Source organism: Aethina tumida, chromosome 4, assembly GCF_024364675.1.
Source record: "Aethina tumida isolate Nest 87 chromosome 4, icAetTumi1.1, whole genome shotgun sequence".
NCBI lineage: Eukaryota > Metazoa > Arthropoda > Insecta > Coleoptera > Nitidulidae > Aethina > Aethina tumida.
The window spans coordinates 18,711,878-18,735,685 of record NC_065438.1 but is presented as its reverse complement, the minus strand read 5'-3'; the positions used below and the strand labels follow the sequence as shown (position 1 = coordinate 18,735,685).

General features: G+C 34.8%; 2 protein-coding genes across 2 annotated transcripts in view; both read left to right on the top strand.

The window, feature by feature from the left end:
- Window positions 1-165: 165 nt before the first annotated feature.
- Window positions 166-721, top strand: LOC109605999 (small nuclear ribonucleoprotein Sm D2). Its single transcript, XM_020022589.2, has one exon. The coding sequence runs from the start codon at window positions 263-265 to the stop codon at window positions 611-613; it is 351 nt and encodes a 116-aa protein (XP_019878148.1). The 5' UTR covers window positions 166-262; the 3' UTR covers window positions 614-721.
- A 3,798-nt stretch (window positions 722-4,519) lies between these two features.
- LOC109601872 (zinc finger protein 91) overlaps window positions 4,520-23,808 on the top strand; it is an 80,314-nt gene continuing 61,025 nt past the window's right edge. Inside the window, exon 1 of the mRNA XM_049966213.1 lies at window positions 4,520-4,598. The gene's annotated coding sequence lies outside the window, so the exon portion shown is untranslated. The remainder of the gene's footprint in view (window positions 4,599-23,808) is intronic.

Here is a 23,808-nt window from a genome sequence, read left to right as displayed (position 1 = left end):
ATATTTATCCTTTATTGAATTTAAATAATTAAAAGTAAAATGAGTAGTAATATGATAAGGCTTTAATAAAACTACGAGACAAAATATTTATTTTTGTTATATCAACCTAACCGAAAGTTATTTTAAAAAACTAGGGTTTTTTATATCTTCCTCAGTACTGCCAACAAAAGAAAAGCGTTTTCGAACGTTCTGTGCCGCTAACCTCAATCACATAACTACAAAAGTTCAATTTCTTACAAGTAGTACAAAACCCACAAAAATCATGGCCTTAGCAAAACCGAAGTCCGAAATGAGCGCCGAAGAGCTCCAATCGCGCGAGGAGGAGGAATTCAACACCGGCCCACTATCCGTCCTAACCCAATCGGTAAAAAACAACACACAAGTGTTGATCAATTGCAGGAACAACAAAAAACTGCTCGGACGTGTGAAAGCGTTTGACAGACACTGCAACATGGTGTTGGAAAACGTGAAGGAAATGTGGACGGAGTTGCCCAGACCCGGCAAGGGCAAGAAGAAGTCCAAGCCGGTGAACAAAGACAGATTCATCTCGAAGATGTTCATCAGGGGTGATGCTGTTATTGTTATTGTAAGGAACCCACTCTCAGGACTCTAGCTCATAAGTTTAGAATAATTAAATTGACGTAATTTATCTAGATTATAAGCTATAATAAAACTAATTTGTATCTTTTTACTAAGATAATAAATATAATTGAAAAAAATGTATGGTTTTTATTTATGGCAGATTGCCTTTTATTTTTAACAAATTATTTATTATTAGACATCACTTAATTTTAAGTTAATTGTTTTGAGTATTTAAGTAACACTTTGAAATGCTCAGTATTGTATTACCATTTATTTATTCCATGTGAACTGTCAAAATAATATTAATTTACTAATGTTTTATGTTGTAGCTTCTTACTTCATAAAATGTTGAATATATATTTTTCTAAAGGTGCAATCAATATAAGATCATTATGTTGAAACAAATTTTGTATTGGCATTATCTATATATATAAAATCAAATTGTTGTATAATTTTTCCTATTTTATTATATTGTTTTAGCCTGTGTTTTGATAAAATAACAAAGAGTTGCAGAATCCCTAAAACATAGTCAAGAAAAAGTTGAATGACAAACAAAGCAATGTAACGTGGAAAAAATGTAGAGGAGTTGAGATAGGATGACAGAGATTATCACAGGATCACAGACAGACAGAAGGTGAAGGAGTTAAAACAGAAGCATAATTGTAAGGAAGAGGCTGAAGCCATTAAGGTAACCCAATCTAAATAAAAAAGTAATATTATATTAAAAGTCCCTACCCAAAAAAAAAAAAAAAAATTATTGTCTAAATGAGTAACATAATTTCACTAAAGTCCACTATTAAACAATTATAAAAAGCAAAGCAACTGCTGAAATGCACAAAAAACACTTAAATACTCTAAAGTAAAAAGTAAAAATCTGTCCAGAAGACTATTTCATTTTATTCTGACTAGCAGCATAGGAGATTCAAGAATCACATTATATTATATCAACAGAATCTTATATTATATTTTATCAAATTCCTATGATCACAAATTATCTGTAAGTTTAAAAAAAAAAATAAATCATTTTATTCTGATCAGAAGCATAATGGATATAAAAATGACAAGTTACTATAATCACAAGTTATCTGTAATCACTGGCTATCTGTAACCTGTGATATAATTCTGGACTCTGTACAGTATACAAAAAACTTCGAGCAATGAAATACCATAGAGAACAAAGTTGTTATAATTCTAACTAACATGAAATAAAAAACGTACAGAATGTTTGAAAGAATATATCATTTTATTCTGACCAGCAGTATAGTGGATACATAAATGACAAGTTACTATAATCACAAATTATCCGAGAATTATATCACTGGCTATCTGTAACCTGTGATATAATTTCTGGCCTCTGTACAATAACAAAAAAATCTTCGAGCAATGAAATACTATAAAATACAAAGTTGTTATAATTCCTAATATTTTTTAAAAGAATATTTCATTTTATTCTGACCAGCAGCATAATGGAAACATCAATAACAAAAAGCCAATGAACATTATAGACCGACATCCAGTAACAGGTTGCTATAATCATATATTATCTGTAAACGGACTGTCTGTAATCTGAGTAATAATTCTGACGTTCTTATAATATACAATAAAATTTAGTTACTAATGACTTTGCAAAAATAAAAATAACAATTTATTTTGATTCAAATAAGTCTTAGTAAGAATGTGCTGTGACACAAAAAATTAAACTTCTTATGAAATATCGGCAACCCAGATTACTTACAAGTGTAACCTTGGCCACCTACTGACAAATTAGGTTAGACTAAATTCTTAGATACACCACATAAAAATAAAAATATCTGCGTAACCGAATGTTCCATTAAAGAGACGCCGTTAGTACAAATAGGTCAGTAATCAAATAAAATAATCAAACGTTAATACTGGTGTATTGATCAACATTTATCGAAGGGATAATCTTCCGATCAGTCCCATTCGTAACACTTTCGTGGCCCCAATCCCGTAATCAGTTTAAAATAGTCCACCAGCTTTGTTTTGCTAAGGTTGGGCATCTTCAAAGAACCATTTAAACCGTGTTTGACGTGCGCACCTTATCAATATTCAAATAGATTTAAAAACCATCGGAACAACTTATTGTAACACCGTTCTCGGAATTTCTCCATCGATATTCCGATAGAAAGAGGATCAAATAATCTTTGTATTTCCAAGTAAAGCACCGCAAGTGTTTGAGACAAGTAAAAATTAATTGTTAACGCTAGAAATGATTTTGCAAAACTACAGTAAAAATGTTTTCCAATTTGCATAAAAATTTATTCAAGGATGTCTCTAGTTGGTGGTGTCATTATCTAAACGATTCCGTCGCCACGCTCCGAAATTATTGTAGATCCTAGTTGAAGAAATGCAGCGTTAATTATCGCCGTTACGTAATGCGTTCCCCTCAAGGCTAAGCATCGATTGCAAGTTTACATAACTTTTAACAGACACCCGAAATAGTCGCCAGTAAAATGACAAAATGTATAAATTGAAAATTATTTAACTACCATGTAATGGCAACTAGTTGCTTTAATGACACTAACTTATGCATACAAAGAGTCATTTTCATAAAACTCTTGTAAATATTAAGAAAATTACTGGGAAGTATATACAATTGATGTTAATAGTCCAGGCACTGTAATTAAACATTTACCATGCGTTCAAGCCTCTTTTGAATATCGAGTCAAACGTCAAAGTTAATTGGATGGGCTCGGGCAAAATTCCAAAGTTCGTCTTCATCCAAAACTTTCAACCATTCCCACGACACACACACATAACGCAAGGAGGGAACAATTTACAGAGTTTAATTTAATATTTAAGTAATAACAAAATTGTTTCATTGTATTTTCATGTGTTGCGACAAGATTGTTTAGATAATGACGGCATCAATTTAGACAAGCTGCATCCTTGAGTTTTATGCAAATTTAAACAAGTTGGCGGAATTTAACAAGAAGAACCAATAAATATCGCCAAGAACTGTTGCTATGAATGCGTTTTTTTTTTCTCCCTTCTTCTCCGTCCATCCGTTTGATCGTCGTTCCATTTCAGCCGCTGGTGTTGTTTGAACGAGATTACAATTTAAGTCGTACAGACGAAACAAACGGAGAAACGTACAAACGTACAAAGAAAGTAAACAGTTCATGGAGCTATTTGCTTAGTGGTTGTTTATCAAAAAACAACAGATAAAAATTACCTTACGCTTGTTACCGTTATTAAAAATATTGCTGGGCTATCGCAAAAACAAGTAAGATGGATCGATTTGTACGAGGTGATTCGGGGAAATAAGATGAGTTATCACCACCTGTAATCTGGAGGATTTTAATCAACTTGTACACTAATACCTTATTTAATGTTGACGTCCTCCGAGTCAAATTTAATGTTTGAGTCGGTTGGGTACATGTTCCACGAAACTTATTTTCGGGGCTGTTATTGTTTGAAGGTATTTTTGGACGTTGCTTTCAAAACTTAGCCATCCACGCACGCCAAAGTCCGCCTCATCAGTTGGACCAGATGAACGGGCATCCTTGGCCACGTTATCGTGAAGGAGCATTAACAACAAACACCGCGGAATTATATCTAAACATGCGTAACGTAATAATAATGAGGTCAACAAATGCTCGAGTAGGTGCAATGGTTGCTATTGTTATCACAAGTGCCATCCTGTTCGTTCTTCGATTAATAAAAACCACACGCGCCATCGATCGTTGCGTCCGTAAACTCCTCGCCCGGCCGAAACCCATGATAAATTAATAATAATAATAAACAATTCCCGAACGCGTTCCTGAACGGCCCCTGGCAGGGCCATCCAGGATCAGGGCAGACCGTCGAGCCAGCTGACGTGACGCAAGACTCGTTGGAAACCTTTGGCTGGTGGGAGACAGTGACAATTGTCGGCTGAGTAACTTAGTGCACTCGAGGACTGGATGGATGTGGAAGCGAAGTGTCCGTGTCTGCATCACCCGGCGTCTGGATACGATCAATTGGCAAGAGTTTTGGGGACGACGGGCGTTACGGTGAGTGGATTCTTGTTGCTTGTTGCCCGCTGCTGGCGTCACGCCGTTTATTGTTGTTATTAAGGTGTTAATCGCGTTATCGGCGAAGACTTGCAGATGACGGGTATCGATTGATCGGACGCTCCCGCCCCCCCTCGCACAGGGGGTTACGGTGTAATGCGCAATTGTGGTCATCACGTGGGGTTTCGTTTCGTCAAAAAAAAAAATGAATCCACTCTTTGTGGCGAAGTACTTCTTGAACGTAGCCTTGTCGCGGAAGATAAGCCGCCGTTATCAACGCGTGTTTGTTGGTATATCGTGGCGGCGGCGGGGCGTGCGGGACCGGGAGGGGGGCCTGTTACGTTTGAGAGATGTTTCGATGTAGTGAGTAATGTGCCTCGTCCTCGGGTTTTTCGTTCTTGAAATTGCATACAGTTGGGCCGGGTTGCGTGCTCAGCCATGGAATCGACGTATGGCGTTCCGGCCCCGTCCTGCGTCTCTAACGGCGACGTGGTCCCACACCGTCCATCGTTGGCTCGTCTCTGTGCGTTGGCCGATTGGATATAGGCCAGCGTGGTATACGCGGACGGCCGGAAATAGCGAATGTTGTGCGACTTTTTGTGTTGCCTTGATACAGCGGGAACCGAAAACAGGAAACTTTATAATTAGGGACACGCCGACCGTACAACGGGGCTGAGCGCAAAACCATTTGATTAACTTATAATGGCTTCACACATGTCCGTTCGTGTTAATTGATTCAATCAATATTTCTGTTTGCTGTGGAACATGATTTACGTGATTACGATCGTTAATAGGGCCCTATTGTACTACATTTTCCGCTCTTGTCGACTAGTTAATTTGTAATTAATATTGCTACTCAATTTTTTGAACTTGGGGGAATCCCAGTAAGTCGTACTTTTGAATTACAACCTTAAATATGATATGAGATAATAGATATACATATATTGACTCATATGCTTGTGGGAGTTAATAAAACCTTCAGTTTCTACACATTACACTACAATTCTTGCTCTTCTGATGTATTATATCGTGTAGATTATTGTTGCTACTCAATTTTTAGATTTGGATGATTCCCAGAAAGACCTGCTTTTGAATTACAACCTTAAATATGATCTGAGATAATAGATACACATATATTGACTCATATGCTTGTGGGAGTTAATAAAACCTTCAGTTTCTACACATTACACTACAATTCTTGCTCTTCTGGTGTATTATATCGTGTAGATTATTGTTGCTACTCAATTTTTAGATTTGGGTGAAACCCAGAAAGACCTGCTTTTGAATTATAACCTTAAATATGTTCTGAGATAATAGATACACATATATTGACTCATATGCTTGTGGGAGTTAATAAAACCTTCAGTTTCTACCCATTACACTACAATTCTTACCCTTCTGGCGTATTTTGTCATGTAAATTATTGTTGCTACTCAATTTTTAGACTTGGAGGAATTCCAGTAAGACCTACTTTTGAATTATATCTTCAGTTTCTACACATTACACTACAATTCTTGCTCTTCTGGTATATTATATCGCGTAGATTATTGTTGCTACTCAATTTTTAGTTTTGGGGGAATCCCTGTAAGACCTACTTTTGAATTATAACCTTAAATATGTTCTGAGATAATAGATACACATATATTGACTAATATACTTGTAACGGTTAATTAAATCTTCAGTTTCTACCCATTGCACAACAATTCTTGCTCTTTTAGCGTATTAAGTCGTGTAAATTATTGTTGCCACTCAATTTTTAGATTTGGGGAAATCCCAGTTAGACCTACTTTTAAATTATAACCTTAAATATGTTCTGAGATAATAGATACACATATATTGACTTATGTGCTTGTGAGGGTCAATAAAATCTTTAGTTTCTACACATTCCACTACAATTCTTGCTCTTCTGGTGTATTATATCGTGTAGATTATTGTTGCTACTCAATTTTTAGATTTGGGGAAATCCCAGAAAGACCTACTTTTGAATTATAACCTTAAACAATATGTTCTGAGATAATAGATACACATATATTGACTCATATGCTTATGGGAGTTAATAAAACCTTCAGTTTCTACCCATTACACTACAATTGTTACTCTTCTGGCGTATTATGTCATGTAGATTATAGTTGCTACTCAATTTTTAGACTTGGAGGTATCCCAGTAAGATCTACTTTTAAATTATAACCATAAATATGTTCTGAGGTAATAGATACACATATATTGACTTATGTGCTTGTGAGGGTCAATAAAATCTTCAGTTTCTACACATTAAACTACAAATCTTGCTTTTCTGGTGTATTATATCGTGTAAATTATTGTTGCTACTCAATTTTTCGATTTGGGGAAATCCCAGAAAGACCTACTTTTGAATTATAACCTTAAATAGGTTCTGAGATAATAGATACACATGTATTGACTAATATACTTGTGAGGGTTAATAAAATCTTCAGTTTCTACCCATTACACAACAATTCTTGCTCTTCTGGCATATTAAGTCGTGTAGATTATTGTTGCTACTCAATTTTTACATTTGGGGGAATCCCAGTAAGACCTACTTTTAAATTATAACCTTAAATGTGTTCTGAGATGATAGATACACATATACTGACTTATATGCTTGTGAAAGTTAATAAAATCTTCAGTTTCTACCCATTACACAACAATTCTTGCTCTTCTGGCGTATTAAGTCGTGTAGATTATTGTTGCTACTCAATTTTTAGACATGGGGAAATCCCAGTAAGACTTATTAAATTATAACCTTAAATATGTTCTGAGATAATAGATACACATATAGTGACTAATTGACATAGTTCTGAATAAAAACCCTAAATATATTCTCAGAGAATAGATGCACATATTATTGACTTAAATGCTTATGCGGGTTAATAATATCTTCAGTTTCTACCCACTATACTACATTTCTTGCTCTTTTGACGTTTTAAGTCGTGTATATTATATTTGTTACGCAATTTTTAGAGTGGGAGAGGTCTCAGCAAGATGTGCTTTTGAATTGCAATCTAAAATATGTTTGAAGATACATATGTAACTGACGTATCGACTTCAGATAAAAAAAAGTTTCCTTATTACCAAGCAAAATGCCAACCAAGAATGAAATTACCGCATTCGCCCATGAACTTTCGACCGTCTCCCGGTACGCTCGGACCTCGGCCACGTTCCGCGGGGGCAGAGCGACGTGACGTCGCGCCCAGTGCATCTCTCTTCAACGGCGAACACCGGCCGGTCCGGGGCACGGCTGGCGCGGAGCTCTCCGTCGACGTGGCGGATATAGGCCACTCGGCCCGTCCGTTCCGTCCTTTAGGCGACGGACGGTGCCTTGGGGGCCCTCTCCTCGCGCATCTGCGACGGTCCCGTGCGTACGGGCGACGCGCAGGGCCGTACCGCGTCTAACGTCTTTGCAAACGCTTCGGTACCAAGGTCGGGTCGGACTAAAGAGGACGCCGAGTGGCTGCACGACCTTTTGGTCGTTCGTTTGTGGTGGTACCCTGCGAAAATTCCTTCGCAGCAGGACCGCCGTCAGCCTCATTCATCTATTCTTGACCCTAGTTAATTTTAGAACGTTTTTGTTTACGTTACGTCAATCGGGCCGTACTTTTATCGCGGCGTTTGCATTTTTAATCAGTCGTTCGCATATTATTGGATTTTATTTACTAATTTTATGGCATGTGTTTACGAGCATCGGATAATGGCAGTTATCTCGTGGGAGCATCCCATGGTTTTTTATGCGGCGCGTTGTTAAATAACGTTTTAATGCACGAAATGCGCTTGGAAATTGGCGGAAGCATAAGAAGGAAGGCCTCAACGGTGACCACACATCCGCCAGTTTATCAGCCAACACTCTGGGAGCAGGCGTTTAAACTTGTTGACCGAAGAAACGGCGTCATTATAGAAATTATTGTAAAAATGTATCCTCCAGCGTAGTCGTTAACTAACAATTTAACAACAAGAATGGGAACAATGCCATGATGTCATGTATCTATTATGTTATTCCATGGAGATAGATGGTTCTACGACTGAATGTTTCAATTGAGAGCGGTTTTCCTGGAAAATGAACACATCAAGTGCCCTTATCTGATTATTCGACAGACGAATCTATATTTGTTGATGATTAAGCATGGGAAGAACATCAATGGCGAAGTAAAGTAAACTGAGATGTATTGCAAAACTGTTTCCGCGACGAAAAAACTTAATAGAGCACACAAGACAAATGTGCTTCGACAACGTATTGTTCCAGAAGTTTTAGACAGGTCCGGAATGGTACAATTTAGCTTCCCCGTCCTCAATATGTCTCGGCAAATTAGTTTTATTCACATGAAAATTTCACCCATACTTCACCATTACTAACTAACGCAGAAAAATTGGATAAAAACGCCGGATACCAACGTGGTTTACATATTTACAAGTGACACAATTAGTAAACACAAGACATGACCCAATTCCACTTCCCCATAAATCACGTCGTGCACATCCTGTTATTCCGGTTAAGCAATTTTACATCTAAACACTCCGTCAAAGGAATACCCCAAACATTGAATCAATTATCCAATCGACGATGGCACAATTTATTGTATACCTGCCCGACCAGTTACACCTCAACATCAAAACGGTTCGCCCGGACAACATAATATACAGTTGCTTGTTTGCTCAAGAATGGCCTTGACTAATAAGGCAAAACGCGGCTACGGGTCTTCCAGTTGAGAGAAATAATAAAAAAAAAACTTTCCTCCTTGACATTATGCTAATGTCCGGCCGAAGAAGATGTAACCGTGCTCATTCATAGTTTTATGTTCGACTTTTATGTAAACAACAGGTCTTTGGAAAGTGAGAGTCGGCCCACGAAACTCTTTAACGAGACGTTGATGTAATAATGACGGCGTACCGTGTTGACGATACGTGTTGGTAAACAATAAATTATACATAGGCGACGATATTGTATCTAATTATGTATGAAAAAAAAAACTAGTTATTCATTGCAGGCCACTTTAGTGACGCACCAGTGCGAAGTCTTGTTATTCATTAATTCCTTGGTCATACAAGAAAATGGTGAGATGCTAATTTGCACATGTGAGGACGTGTTAAATTATTTAAATGCTGGCGGATGGAAGGAAGGCCTGAGAACAAAACTTCCCAATGTTTCTTAGTTAATATACTATATTTATTACTTTTATAACGTATTAAATCGTATAGATTATTGTTGCTACTCAATTTTTAGACCTGAGGGAATCCCAGTGAGACGTACTTTTGAATTGTATGCTTAAATATGTTCTCAGATAATAGATACACATATATTGACTTATATGCTTGTGAGGGTTAATAAAATTTTCAGTTTCTACCCATTACACTACAATTCTTGCTCTTCTGACTTATTAAGTCGTGTAGATCATTGTTGATACTCAATTTTTACACTTGGGGGACTTCCAGTAAGACCTACTTTTGAATTATAATATTAAATATGTTGTGAGGTAATAGATATACATATATAGACTTATATTCTTATGAGGGTTAATAAAATCTTCAATTTCTACCCATTACACTACAATTTGCTCTTCTGATGTATTAAGTCGTGTAGATTATTGTCGCTACTTAATTTTTAGACTTAGGGGAATCCCAGTAAGACCTACTTTTGAATTATAACCTTAAATATGTTCTGAGATAATAGATACACTTATATTGATTTATATGCTTGTGGGGGTTAATAAAATTTTCAGTTTCTACCCATTACACTACAATTCTTGCTCTTCTGACTTATTAAGTCGTGTAGATTATTGTTGCTACTCAATTTTTACATTTGGGGGACTCCCAGTAAGACCTACTTTTGAATTATAACCTTAAATATGTTCTGAGATAATAGATACACATATTTTGACTTATCTGTTTGTGAGGGTTAATAAAATCTTCAGTTTCTACCCATTACACTACAATTCTTGCTCTTCTGGTTTGTTAAGCTGTGTAGATTATTGTTGGTACTTAATTTTTAGACTTAGGGGAATCCCAGTAAGACCTACTTTTGAATTATACCCTTAAATATGTTCTGAGATAATAGATACACATATATTGACTTAGATGCTTGTGGGGGTTAATAAAATCTTCAGTTTCCACCAATTACACTACAATTCTTGCTCTTCTGGTGTATTCAGTTGTGTAGATTATTGTTGCTACTCAATTTTTAGACTTAGGGGAACCCAGTAAGACCTACTTTTTGAATTATAACCTTAAATATGTTCTGAGATAATAGATACACATATTTTGACTTATATGTTTGTGAGGGTTAATAAAATTTTCAGTTTCTACCCATTACACTACAATTCTTGCTCTTACACTACAATTCTTGCTCTTCTGGTTTATTAAGTTGTGTAGATTATTGTTGCTACTTAATTTTTAGACTTGGGAGAATCCCAGTAAAACCCACTTTTTAATTATTATAACCTTAAATATGTTCTGAGATAATAGATACACATATATTGACTTCTATGCTTGTGAGGGTTAATAAAATCTTCAGTTTCTACCCATTACACTACAATTCTTGCTCTTATGGCGTATTAAATCGTGTCAATTATTGTAACTATTCAATTTTTAGACTTGGAGGAATCCCAGTAAGACCTACTTTTGAATTATAACATTAAATATGTTGTGAGGTAATAGATACACATATATAGACTTATATTCTTGTGACGGTTAATAAAATCTTCAGTTTCTACCCATTATTGTTCTTCAGGCATTTTAAGACATGTAGATTATTGTTAATACTCAAGTTGATACTCAATTTTTAGACTTAATTTAGGGTTAATCCCAATAAGACGTACTATTGAATTAGAATCTTAAAAATGTACTGATATAACACGAATAGATACACATGTATTGACTTATATGCTTGTGAGAGTTAATGGTATCCTATTACACCACATTTCTTGTTTTTCCAACGTATTAAGATGTGTAAGTTAATGTTGCATATTAAATTATTTATATATTGGCAGATAAGAATATTCTCAAGATTCTCCTCACACTTCTTCGATATTTATCTTACAGTCTTTAACAAGATTACGGCCACGTGTTGCCATCACGATAAGATTGTACTAAATTACAATAATTAGCCACTATTAAAAATGTTTTATTAGTCATTAACCACGCTAGTTTCGACGGTTGGCTGCTCGTCGGTCTTCTGCTGGCGTGGCCTGCAGTTTTAAGGTTCGGCCAGAGAAACATCCCACTTTAATACGCTGCAACGTCATCTAATGTGTAATGAGTAAGTCATTAGTCGCTTTAGCATTTCGTGATGATAAAATCGTCTCGTTTTTGAACGGCGAACGATACCAGCTGGCGGTGGCGCACTATGATGGGCGTACGGGTATCGAATGTCCTCCCGTTCATATTACCCCCACACTCGAATCGGTTCTTGGCTTAGAAGTTAAATGCGAAATTCAATTTGTAAAAAGTTATCTGCATTGTAATTTGCGGTTTATCGCAATGTCACTTTATCATAGTTTATGGCTCGTTTCTAATTATTGCCTGTGCACGCCGACACTTTTATTGTTGTGTTATAAACGAAATAACAATACTTTTTCCTGCACGTTTCGTTTCTTGCCGTTGCTAAAACCAGATGTCACATTCCATTTGACCACCAGCGGTGGTATGACGGAAAAAAATCGGTTTGTCGCCGTTCCACTTCCTGTTTCTGTACTTAATAAAGCTGTATGATGTGCGGATTGAATTTCCAGTCGCACACAAATACATAAATTAGTGTTTATCTAAGTAGGAAGCCCGATAAAATGTTAGAAACTATAATATGATTCTTATAACATGTAATTACGACAAGTTTCTTGCACCAGTCGCCCAGTGTGGACTCTATCGCCGAGTGAAAAATATTTTTTCCTATGCAAGAAGATAAACACCACCTAGACGTAAACACAAACACGACCGCAATTAGACAGAACTCAAATTTTTCGCGATAACACATGTTTTTGTGTGGCAACGAAGTACTTGCGAAAAAAAAACAACAATGGAAAATATTTCGCCGCGTTGGGAATTAAAGGTTTTTGCATTCGTAAAATGTCTTTCGCATTAATAACCTTCGAACGTTCAAATATGGACTTCGTTTGCATTGGTAGATAAGATAAAATTTGTTTTCACCGGGCTCGGCTGTGAAGAAGAGGAATCGGTTTTGCTGCGTATATGGAATGTCGACGTGCCGTCGCAGGAATACCAATTTGGTCAGCGTTTTCGCAGGTGTCTTCCGAATCCTGCAACGTAAAGTGTGCTACTGAGTCGCGAACTTCCTCCTCGATTGGGGGGCCCTATCCTTTGTCTTGGCCGCGGTCATATACACGAACTTTTTTCTCCCATTTTGTCTGAATTTTCAATTTCACTCACTTGCCCAAACAATCAGGCGGATCGGGCCTGCCAATGGGCACTACAATTTTTGCTCTTATGACGTATTAAGTAATATAGATTATCGTTGTTGCTCAATTTTTAGTCTTAGGAGAATCCCAGTAAGACCTACTTTAGAATTATAACCTTAAATATGTCCTGAGATAATAGATACACAAATATTGATTGATATATCTCCAATTCTGGCGTATTAAGTCGTGTAGATTCTTGTTGCTACTCAATTTTTAGTCTTAGGGGAATGCCAGTAAGACCTACTTTTGAATTATAACCTTAAATATGTCCTGAGATAATAGATACACAAATATTGATTGATATATCTCCAATTCTGGCGTATTAAGTCGTGGAGATTCTTGTTGCTACTCAATTTTTAGTCTTAGGGGAATGCCAGTAAGACCTACTTTTGAATTATAACCTTAAATATGTCCTGAGATAATAGATACACAAATATTGATTGATATATCTCCAATTCTGGCGTATTAAGTCGTGTAGATTCTTGTTGCTACTCAATTTTTAGTCTTAGGGGAATGCCAGTAAGACCTACTTTTGAATTATAACCTTAAATATGTCCTGAGATAATAGATCCACATATATTGACTTATATCCTTGTGATAATTAATAAAATCTTCGGTTTCTATCCATTCCACTCCAATTCTTGCTCTTCTGGCGTATTAAGTCCTGTACATTATTGTTGCTACTCAATTTTTAGACTTGGAGGAATCCCAGTAAGACCTACTTTTAAATTATAACCTTAAATATGGTCTGAGATAATAGATACACATATATTGACTTATATGCTTGTGAGGGTTAACAAAATCTTCAGTTTCTACCAATTACACCATAATTCTTGCTCTTTTGGCGTATTAAGTCGTTTAGATTATTGTTGCTACTTAATTTTTAGACTTGGGGGAATCCCAGTAAGACATACTTTTGAATTATAACGTTAAATATGTTCTGAGATAATAGATCCACATATATTGACTTATATCCTTGTGATAATTAATAAAATCTTCGGTTTCTATCCATTCCACTCCAATTCTTGCTCTTCTGGCGTATTAAGTCCTGTACATTATTGTTGCTACTCAATTTTTAGACTTGGAGGAATCCCAGTAAGACCTACTTTTAAATTATAACCTTAAATATGTCCTGAGATAATAGATACACATATATTGACTTATATGCTTGTGAGGGTTAACAAAATCTTCAGTTTCTACCAATTACACCATAATTCTTGCTCTTTTGGCGTATTAAGTCGTTTAGATTATTGTTGCTACTTAATTTTTAGACTTGGGGGAATCCCAGTAAGACATACTTTTGAATTATAACGTTAAATATGTTCTGAGATAATAGATCCACATATATTGACTTATATCCTTGTGATAATTAATAAAATCTTCGGTTTCTATCCATTCCACTCCAATTCTTGCTCTTCTGGAGTATTAAGTCCTGTAGATTATTGTTGCTACTCAATTTTTAGACTTGGAGGAATCCCAGTAAGACCTACTTTTGAATTATAACCTTAAATATGTTCTGAGATAATAGATACACATATATTGACTTAGATGCTTGTGGGGGTTAATAAAATCTTCAGTTTCTACCCATTACACTAAAATTCTTGCTCTTCTGGCTTATTAAGTCGTGTAGATTATTGTTGTTACTTAATTTTTAGACTTGGGGGAATCTCAGTAAGACCTACTTTTAAATTATAACCTTAAATATATTCTGAGATAATAGATACACATATATTGACTTATATGCTTGTGAGGGTTAATAAAATCTTCAGTTTCTACCAATTACACCATAATTTTTGCTCTTCTGGCGTATTAAGTCGTTTAGATTATTGTTGCTATTTAATTTTTAGACTTGGAGAATCCCAGTAAGACCTACTTTTGAATTATAATGTTAAATATGTTCTGAGATAATATATCCACATATATTGACTTATATCCTTGTGATAGTTAATAAAATCTTCGGTTTCTACCCATTCCACTCCAATTCTTGCTCTTCTGGAGTATTAAGTCCTGTAGATTATTGTTGCTACTCAATTTTTAGACTTGGAGGAATCCCAGTAAGACCTACTTTTGAATTATAACCTTAAATATGTTCTGAGATAATAGATACACATATATTGACTTATATGCTTGTGAGGGTTAATAAAATCTTCTGTTTCTACCCATTACACTACAATTCTTGCTCTTCTGGCTTATTAAGTCGTGTAGATTATTGTTGCTACTAAATTTTTAAACTTGGGGGAATCCCAGTAAGACCTACTTTTGAATTATAACCTTAAATATGTTCTGAGATGATAGATACTCATATATTTACTTATATGCTTGTGAGGGTTAATCAAAACTTTAGTTTCTACCTATTACACTACAAATCTTGCTCTTCTGGCTTATTAAGTCGTGTAGATTATTGTTGCTACTCAATTTTTAGACTTGGAGGAATCCCAGTAAGACCTACTTTTGAATTATAACCTTAAATATGTTCTGAGATAATAGATACACATATATTGATATATATGCTTGTGAGGGTTAATAAAATCTTTCGTTTTTACCCATTATACTACATACCAGGCTCGGATATGAAGAAGAGGAATCGGTTTTGCTGCGTATATGGAATGTCGACGTGTCCACTAGTCGATCAGCGTTTTCGCAGGTGTATACCGAATCCTGCAACGAAAAGTGTGGCGACCTCCCCCGATTGGGAGGCCCCATTTCCAGGCCCGTCCGATCCGGCAAACAACGTACACAAAGAAGCGTTAAACTTAGACAAGTCGCCTCGTTATCGTCTTTCGTGCCCCGTTCTTCTTGTCTTGGCCCCGGCCATGTGCACAAACCTTTTTCTCCTGTTTGCCACGATTCAATTTCATTTGCCCAATCAATTAGGCGGATCGGGCCTGCGATAGAGACCACTCGAAATATCATCAGTGTGTTTGAGCCAGATTCGTGGATCTCCCCCCCGCCGCCGCCAACTCGATGTTGCTATGTGGTGATGGAATGGAGGCAATTCGTTTATTACTTGGCAACGGTGGATTTGGCAGAAATTCGCCACGAATTATGTATAAATTTATGCAAAACATCTGCAACTATAACTGATTAATTCGTAATTATCCGGTATTTAAATTGATTCGCTGGAATTTCCCTTTAAACACATGAATATGCAGATGGCTATTGTTTGATCGAAACTCAAGTACACAAGAAAAAGTCTAGTTTTAATTTCAGATTTGCTTGGCAAGTGATGCAATCAAAATCTCCTTTGGAGTAGCAATTTTTTTTTGGTATAACATGTAATGTGCTTTTAGCCAACATTAAATTGGCTTACACCAACCTCATTTTTATGGCCAATGACATTCACTTCTTTATAATGATAAAATCAATAGGGAAGTATCTAGGGGTATCAAAAATGTATTATTAATAGAATGTACCTTAGATTTATATACCTACTTGATTTAAAATAATTGCCTAGGGGTTGGTTTGCTCCAGTTTCTTGTGATCAATAATAAGTAATAATCAGTTAATCAACTCCATCATTTTATTTAACAGTTTGTGTGCTTTGTCTTTGACACGAATTTCTGTTTGTTACTTTATTGATTGATGTTGAATAATGAGAGAAAGAACAGTTATTTGAAAGTGCTTTTACCACCTTCTTCAATATCTCTTAAAAACACCTTTATTACTTGTTCAGGTTAAGTTAAGACATTTGTGAAAACTGTTGTAACTTATGCGTAGCGAGCACATAATTTACATTCTGAAAGACATTGAAGAGATTTCTTCACTTAAGATTTCTTTCAAAATCAAATTGAAGGAAAATCTGATAAAAATAGATATATTGACAACTAACAAATGGCCATGACAAGCCTTCTTTAAATCTTCTCAATGTAACTATTTTTCTGTGTGTGTTGCCTCTTTACCATAATTTATCTACTTTACCTTATTTGTGGGGTCGCATTCGTTAGCTCTTCTAAGGTTACTAAGAGTTAAAAATTAATAATAGATAATCTACTATTTACGACTCATATTTTATAAAGTTCATTGTCTCCTAATAACTGGATATCACGTATTTTTATAATAATCGAGGAAGAAACAGATTTAAAGTATTATTTGAAAACATGGTTTACTCTCTTCTCCAATAATTTTTAAAAAAATCTCTAATACTTTCTCAGGTAATGTGTTATTGTTTATTTGCTAATTAATGTTGAAGAATTAGAGAAAGAACAATATTATTTGATAATATGTTTACCCTTACCTTTATTACATGTTCAGAAAGTATCAAAATGATGATTTAAAAGTCACTAGTTTACTCTTCAGTATTTCATTAGGAACCTACAAACTTTTATTGTTGAGACATTTGTAAACACCTTAATTCGTTCCTCAGGTAACCAGGGCTTTAAAATTATAATTTAAGATTCACTGTGTATTCTTCAGCATTCCATTGGGAACATAGAAGTATCAAAAATATATTTCTATTTTTTTTTTGCTAATTAATCTTGAAGGATCATAAAAAGAATAGTTATTAAAATATTATTTGAAAGTACGTTTACTCTCTTCTTCAATAATTTATAAAAATACCTTTGTTATATGTTCAGGAAGTATCTGCTTCAAAGTGATGATTTAAAAGTCACCAGTTACTCTTCAGTATTTCATTGGGAACCTACAAACTTTTATTGTTGAGGCATTTGTAAACACCTTTATTCGTTCCTCAGGTAACCAGGGCTTTCAAATTAAAATTTAAGGCTCACTCTTTATTCTTCAGCATTCTATTGGGAACATAGGAGTATCAAAAATATATTTCTATTTGTTTTTTCCTACTTAATCTTGAAGGATCATAGAAATAATAGTTTTTAAAATATTATTTGGAAGTATGTTTACTCTCTTCTTCAAGAATTTATAAAAATACTTACATTATTTGTTCAGGTAGTCTGTGCTTCAAAATGATGATTTAAGAGTCACCAGTTACTCTTCAGTATTTCATTGGGAACCTGCAAACTTTTATTGTTAAGTCCATACATACTGAAAGATAATGAAGACGTGTCTTGAGTTACTTTCAAAATCAAAATGAAGGAAAATCTTATAAAAATATATACATTGACAACTAACAAATGGTAATGAGAAACCTGTTTTTTGGTCTTCTCAATACAACTCTTTTTTCTGTGTCTGTTACCTTTTTATCATAATTTACTAAGGACTAAGAACCAATAATAGAAATTTTTCAATTTATTACTAATATTTTTCAATAATTTTTAAAAACACCTCTATTACTTCCTCAGGTAATCAGTGCTTCAAAATTGTCAATTAAGTTTCACAGTTTATTTTTCTGTATTCCATTGGAAACCTTATTTGAGGGTTGATTTGGTCTAATTTCTTGTAATCAATAACAAATAATAATCAGTTAATCAGCTCCCCCATTTTGTTTAAAATGTGTGTTTTCTCTTTGATACGTATTTATGTTTGTTACTTTGCTAATTAATGTTTTGTTCTAATTAGCACACATGTTTGTCGATGCAAATTAATTCGACTAGTTTGGTAATTTGCATTTTGGAGTACCTATTGGGATGAGTTCATCATTAACCAAAATATAACAGCTTTTATCCCTTCAACTAGTTGTTTATTGTTATGTATTTCGCCCCAGTCAGCCCCGATTTAAAATGGCATCCGTACTAAGACACAAATCGATAAAGAATTCATACAATTTCCCCATGAAAAGACACATTTAAGCACGCCAACAATGGCAACCGTCCAGCGACCGACGAATCCATCTTTTGTCCCCGTAAAGAATTCATCCGGTCCCATGAATATTTGAGGTGGAAGCGGGACGCGGCATCCTCCTCAAGAACCGTCTGTTGCGAGATGACGCAGATGCCCCAGCCCAGATATGACGGCCGGCGACGAAGCAGAGAGCGGGAGAGAGCCATCAGCCGAAGACCTACACACATTTTGTGGCGCGGATCAATACCGGAGACTGCCGCGGCCTTGTTTCTGTCCCAAGTCGTGCTCCCCCAAACGGTAACACTGGCTGGTGGGCATTGACGCCCTCCGTCTGGCCCGGCACTGCCTGTGGCCTCGCGTTCCCGAGGGTGGTTCGCCTCACCTCTTTGTTCGCGACGTTCCCTCCGCTTCTTGTTACTTTTGGTAATTGCTTGTGAAATATTATTTTTCCTAACGTCCGACCAGGAGAACTTTCGATACGTCCCAACTCGGCTCGTAAGTCTTGGGGGGGAAACGAGGATATACTGTCCGTGCCGTTTTGCCTCGTTATTCCCACGTGCTCTTTGTATTCATTAAATTGATATATATTTAGTAAATACATCGTCTGGGCTGGATGTAAGATGGGAAGTTTTATTCGCTCGCCAGCAAAATGGGAACATTATTAGCAACTTGTTGATCTCAAGTGTTCGGGGCAACTCCGACCGTCGAATTAAATGCTAATTTAATTTTATTTGCCACATTATAAGGCTTCCTAAACAATTTGGTTTTGTACCACGTTATCCGGACTAAATTATTAACCGCCGTTCCCGGTTCATTCTTAACATAAGTTGAAAATATGAAAATTATTTTCGTCAATCTACACACATTTCCTTTCTTGTGCCTGTTAAGTGGGTAATTAACATAGTTTCAATGAAATTTATTCTTCTGAATTTACCTCGACTCAACTATTTACACACAATAACCGTAAGGTCACAGAAAAGCCCTTGGCCTACGAACATTAAAATGCATCTTCCAAGTTATTTAGTGGTTTATGTGCTGGATGGAGATTTAATTTAATGGTTCAATTAGAAAAATCATAACAATCCATTATTTATACATATCGCTCGGTTAAATTATATGCCATTATTGAATGCACTGTTCAGGTAAACATGTCCATTTACAAAGCTATTCTTTATTTATGACATCGGAGCTCTTGACACCGAGGAGATTCCATGACAATTTAATCTCTTTACTCCTGCAAACATGTATTATTAAGACACTTGTAAACATCGTGGTGTGTTAAGTTTAACGGCCACATGTTTTACATACCGAAATATTTCGAAGTCGTTTCTTGACTTAAGATTGCTTTGCAAGTTAAAGTGGGAGAACAACTAACAAGTGACTATCTGCTGAGAATCTTCTCAATTCAACTATTTCTTTCTTTTTTTACGAATAATTTTCAATAGTACTTCATTTTTCACCTCATCTTCAACGTTGTTAATAACTAAAAGTCAAGAATAGATATTCCTTTTAAGATTAAGGTATTTAGAAGCCTGTGACTTTTTCCTTCAATAGTTTTTAGAAACACCTTCAAGATGGTGACTTGAAACTAGTGTAGGCTAAGCTTGAACACCATAAATTGACTCCTAAGATTGCTTTTGAAGTCAAAATGAAGGAAAAAACTTCAATATTAACTTATTTATGGGGTCATGATTCTAAATCTTCTTTATATGACCTCCCAACAAACGAATTTTGAAAGAAATAAAAAGAAGAATGGTTTTTAAAGTGTAATTTTGAAACACATTAATTTTAGTTGTCAGTTATTTTTTAAAACACCTTTGATATCCCTTCAATTCGTTTGTACTTCAAAATAATGATGAAGAGTAACCAGTTACTCTTCTATATTTCATTCTGCATTTAGAAATATTTATATTGTTATTAAGATATTTGGAAACACTGTTAGGCAAGTTAAATTTAACACTTTTTACATTCTGAAAGTGGTTTCGAGATTTAAGAACGCTTTCAAAGTCAAAATGAAGTAAGAACTTCAACTAACAAGTGACCATGGATAACCTGTTTTTAATCTTCTCATTGAAAATATTTTTTCTATTTCTGTTGCCTCTTTACCATTAATTATCTCTGTTACCTTATTTATCGCCTATTCTAAGCTTTTTAGGATCTAAGAACCAACAATAGAAAAACTTCTATGTATGACTAATATTTTGTAATATTTGTTTTCTCTTAATAACTGATTATCAACATTTTTTGAGGAGAGTCAGAGAAAGGACACTTTTTGAAGTATTATTTGATCCTCTTCTTCAAAATGATGGTTTAAGAGTCACCAGTTACTTTTCAGTATTTCACTGGGAACCTACAGATATTTACTGTTAACAAATTTGTAGATATTTCTGTAAGTTAAGTTTAACACACTTTTTACGTACTGAAAGGTACCCAAGACTTTCAAAAAGGAAGGAAAAATATAAAAATAAATAAATTGACTAACTAACAAGTGACCATGGATAACCTGCTTTTAATCTTATCATTGCAAACATTTTTGTATTTCTGTTGCCTTTTTACCATTAATTATCTGTATTACCTTATTTATGGAGTCACATTTATAACTTCTTCTAAGCTTTTTAAGATGTAAGAGCCAACAATTGGAAATCTTCTTTCTATGACTAATATTTTGTAATATTTCTTGGCTCTTAATAAGTGATTATCAAATTTTTTGAAAATAATTCGGGAATAAACAGTTTTTGAAGTATTATTTTGAAGTACTTTGATCCTCTCCTTCAGAATAAACTTTTCAGTGTTTCATTTGGAACCTACAAACATTTACTATTAAAAGATTTGTAGACACTTCTGTAAGTTAAGTTTAACGTCCACACATTTTACGTACAGAAAGATATCCAAGTGGTCTCTGGATACTTTCAAAATCAAAATGAAGGAAAGATAAAAATAGATATATTGACAACTCACAAGTGACCGTGGATAACCTGCTTTTAATCCTCTTATTACAAACATTTTTTCTATTTCTGTTACCTCTTTACCATTAAGGATCTGTATCACCTTATTTATGGGGTCACATTTAATAGTTCTTCTAAGATTTTTAAGATGTAAGAGGCAACAATAAAAAATATTCTTTCTATGACTAATAGTTTGTAATATTTCTTGCCTCTTAATATTAAATTTTTTGAGAATAATTAGAGAATGAACAGTTTTTGAAGCATTATTTGGAAGTACTTTGATCCTCTTCTTCAAAATGATGGTTTAAGAGTTACTTTTCAGTATTTCATTGAGAACCTACAAACATTTATTGTTAAAATATTTGTAACACTGTTGTAAGTTAAGTTAACGTCCATACATTTTGCATTACTGACTACTTTCAAAGTCAAAATGAAGGAAAAATATAAAAATAGTTATATCGACAACTAAAATAAGTGACCATGAAAAAACGGTTTTAATTTTCTCAATGCAAATATTTTTTTTATTTCTGTAGCCTCTTTACCATTAATTATCTTATTTATGGGGTCACTTTTATTACCACTTCTGAGGTTGTTAAGAGCTAAGAATCTACAATACAAAATCTTTTTATGATTAATATTTTGTAATATACATTTGTTCTTAATACTTGATTTTTAAATTTATTAGAAGAATTAGAAAAAGAACAGTTTTTTGAAAGTAGTTGGAAGAACTTTGTCCTTCTTCAATTTAGAAACATCTTTATTACTTCTTTGGATAGTCTGTGCTTCAAAATGACGATTTAAGAGTCTTTAGAAATTCATTATGAACCTACAAACATTTACTATTGAGATATTTGTAAACACTGTTGTTAAAGACCACATATTTTACATACCAAAAGATATCAAAGTCGTTACTTAACTAAAAGAATGTTTTCAACTAACTCCAATTGAATTTATAAACGTCTGCTATGAAACTTCTTATTGTAACTATTGTTTCTATTTCTGTTAACTCTTTACCATTATTATTATTTATCACCTCTCCTGTGGTTATTAAAATTTAACAACAGACAACAAAAAATCTTCCTTTTATGACCAATATGTGTAACGTGCATTGTCTCCTTTCATAATTTTTTAGAAAAATCAGAAAAAGAACATATTTAAAGTATTTGACCTTCTTCTTCAATAGTTTTTACAAACACCTTTGATGTTTCTTCAAGTTATCCTTATCTTCTTCTATATCTAAAAGAAAAAACTAAAAAATAATAAGTGCCTATGGAAAACTTGCTTTTAATCTTCTAATTTCAACTATTTTCTTTGAGTATGTTGCTTCTCTACCATTAAGTTTCAGTATAGTTATTAATGGAGCTACATTTATCACCTTTCAGAATGATTAAATGACGTTGTTAAGACCTAAGAAACAACAATAGATTAATGTTTGTTCCCTCTCAATAACTGGTTATCAAAATTTTTGACAAGAATAAGGAAGAGTTATTTCAAAGCACATCCATCCTCTTCTCGTTCAATAATCCTAAAAACACATTTATTACCTCTTCAGGTAGTCCGTGCTTCAAAACAGCGATTCAAGAGTCACCAATAGATCTTTTCTTCAGCTCTTAATACTTAATTGTGAAGAACAAAGCCTGCTAGAATTGTGCGAACAGTGTTGTTTCTTTAGTTACGTGTTGATCATGACAATTGTTATTGTAGTTGACGTACGTTTTACCATTCTTTGTACTGGGCACGATAAAACCCTTTAGAGGGCGAAGACAATCCCAAAAAATTATTGGGATGCCAATTAGTGGTAAGTAAGAACGAATTCCGTAGTGGTGACCGTAGATTTTTAATGTGTCTTTAACGCGTGCACATTAAGGAGTCCTCTTTTGCCAATCCTTGTCAAAAATAACCTCACATCCAACGTCCGGTTTCAAAGACGAGGCGGACCGCGTGGAATGTCCCGGTCATTTTTATTTATGCAACTACAGCGTTTAACACGAGCTTGCAATGAAATGGCTCACGGATCATGTGATAGGTAATTGGTGCTAATTGTTTCTTTGTTGACCGCACAGCCAGTTGCGTAAAAACCTTTTTGTTTGCCGTAATTGAAACGCCAAATTGGTGTTGGCACGTGGACGGCCGCAGAAGAAACGGCCAGCCATC

Coding starts and splice junctions, on each gene's coding strand:
- LOC109605999 (XM_020022589.2), top strand. CDS start 263: ATGGCCTTAGCAAAACCGAAGTCCGAAATGAGCGCCGAAGAGCTCCAA.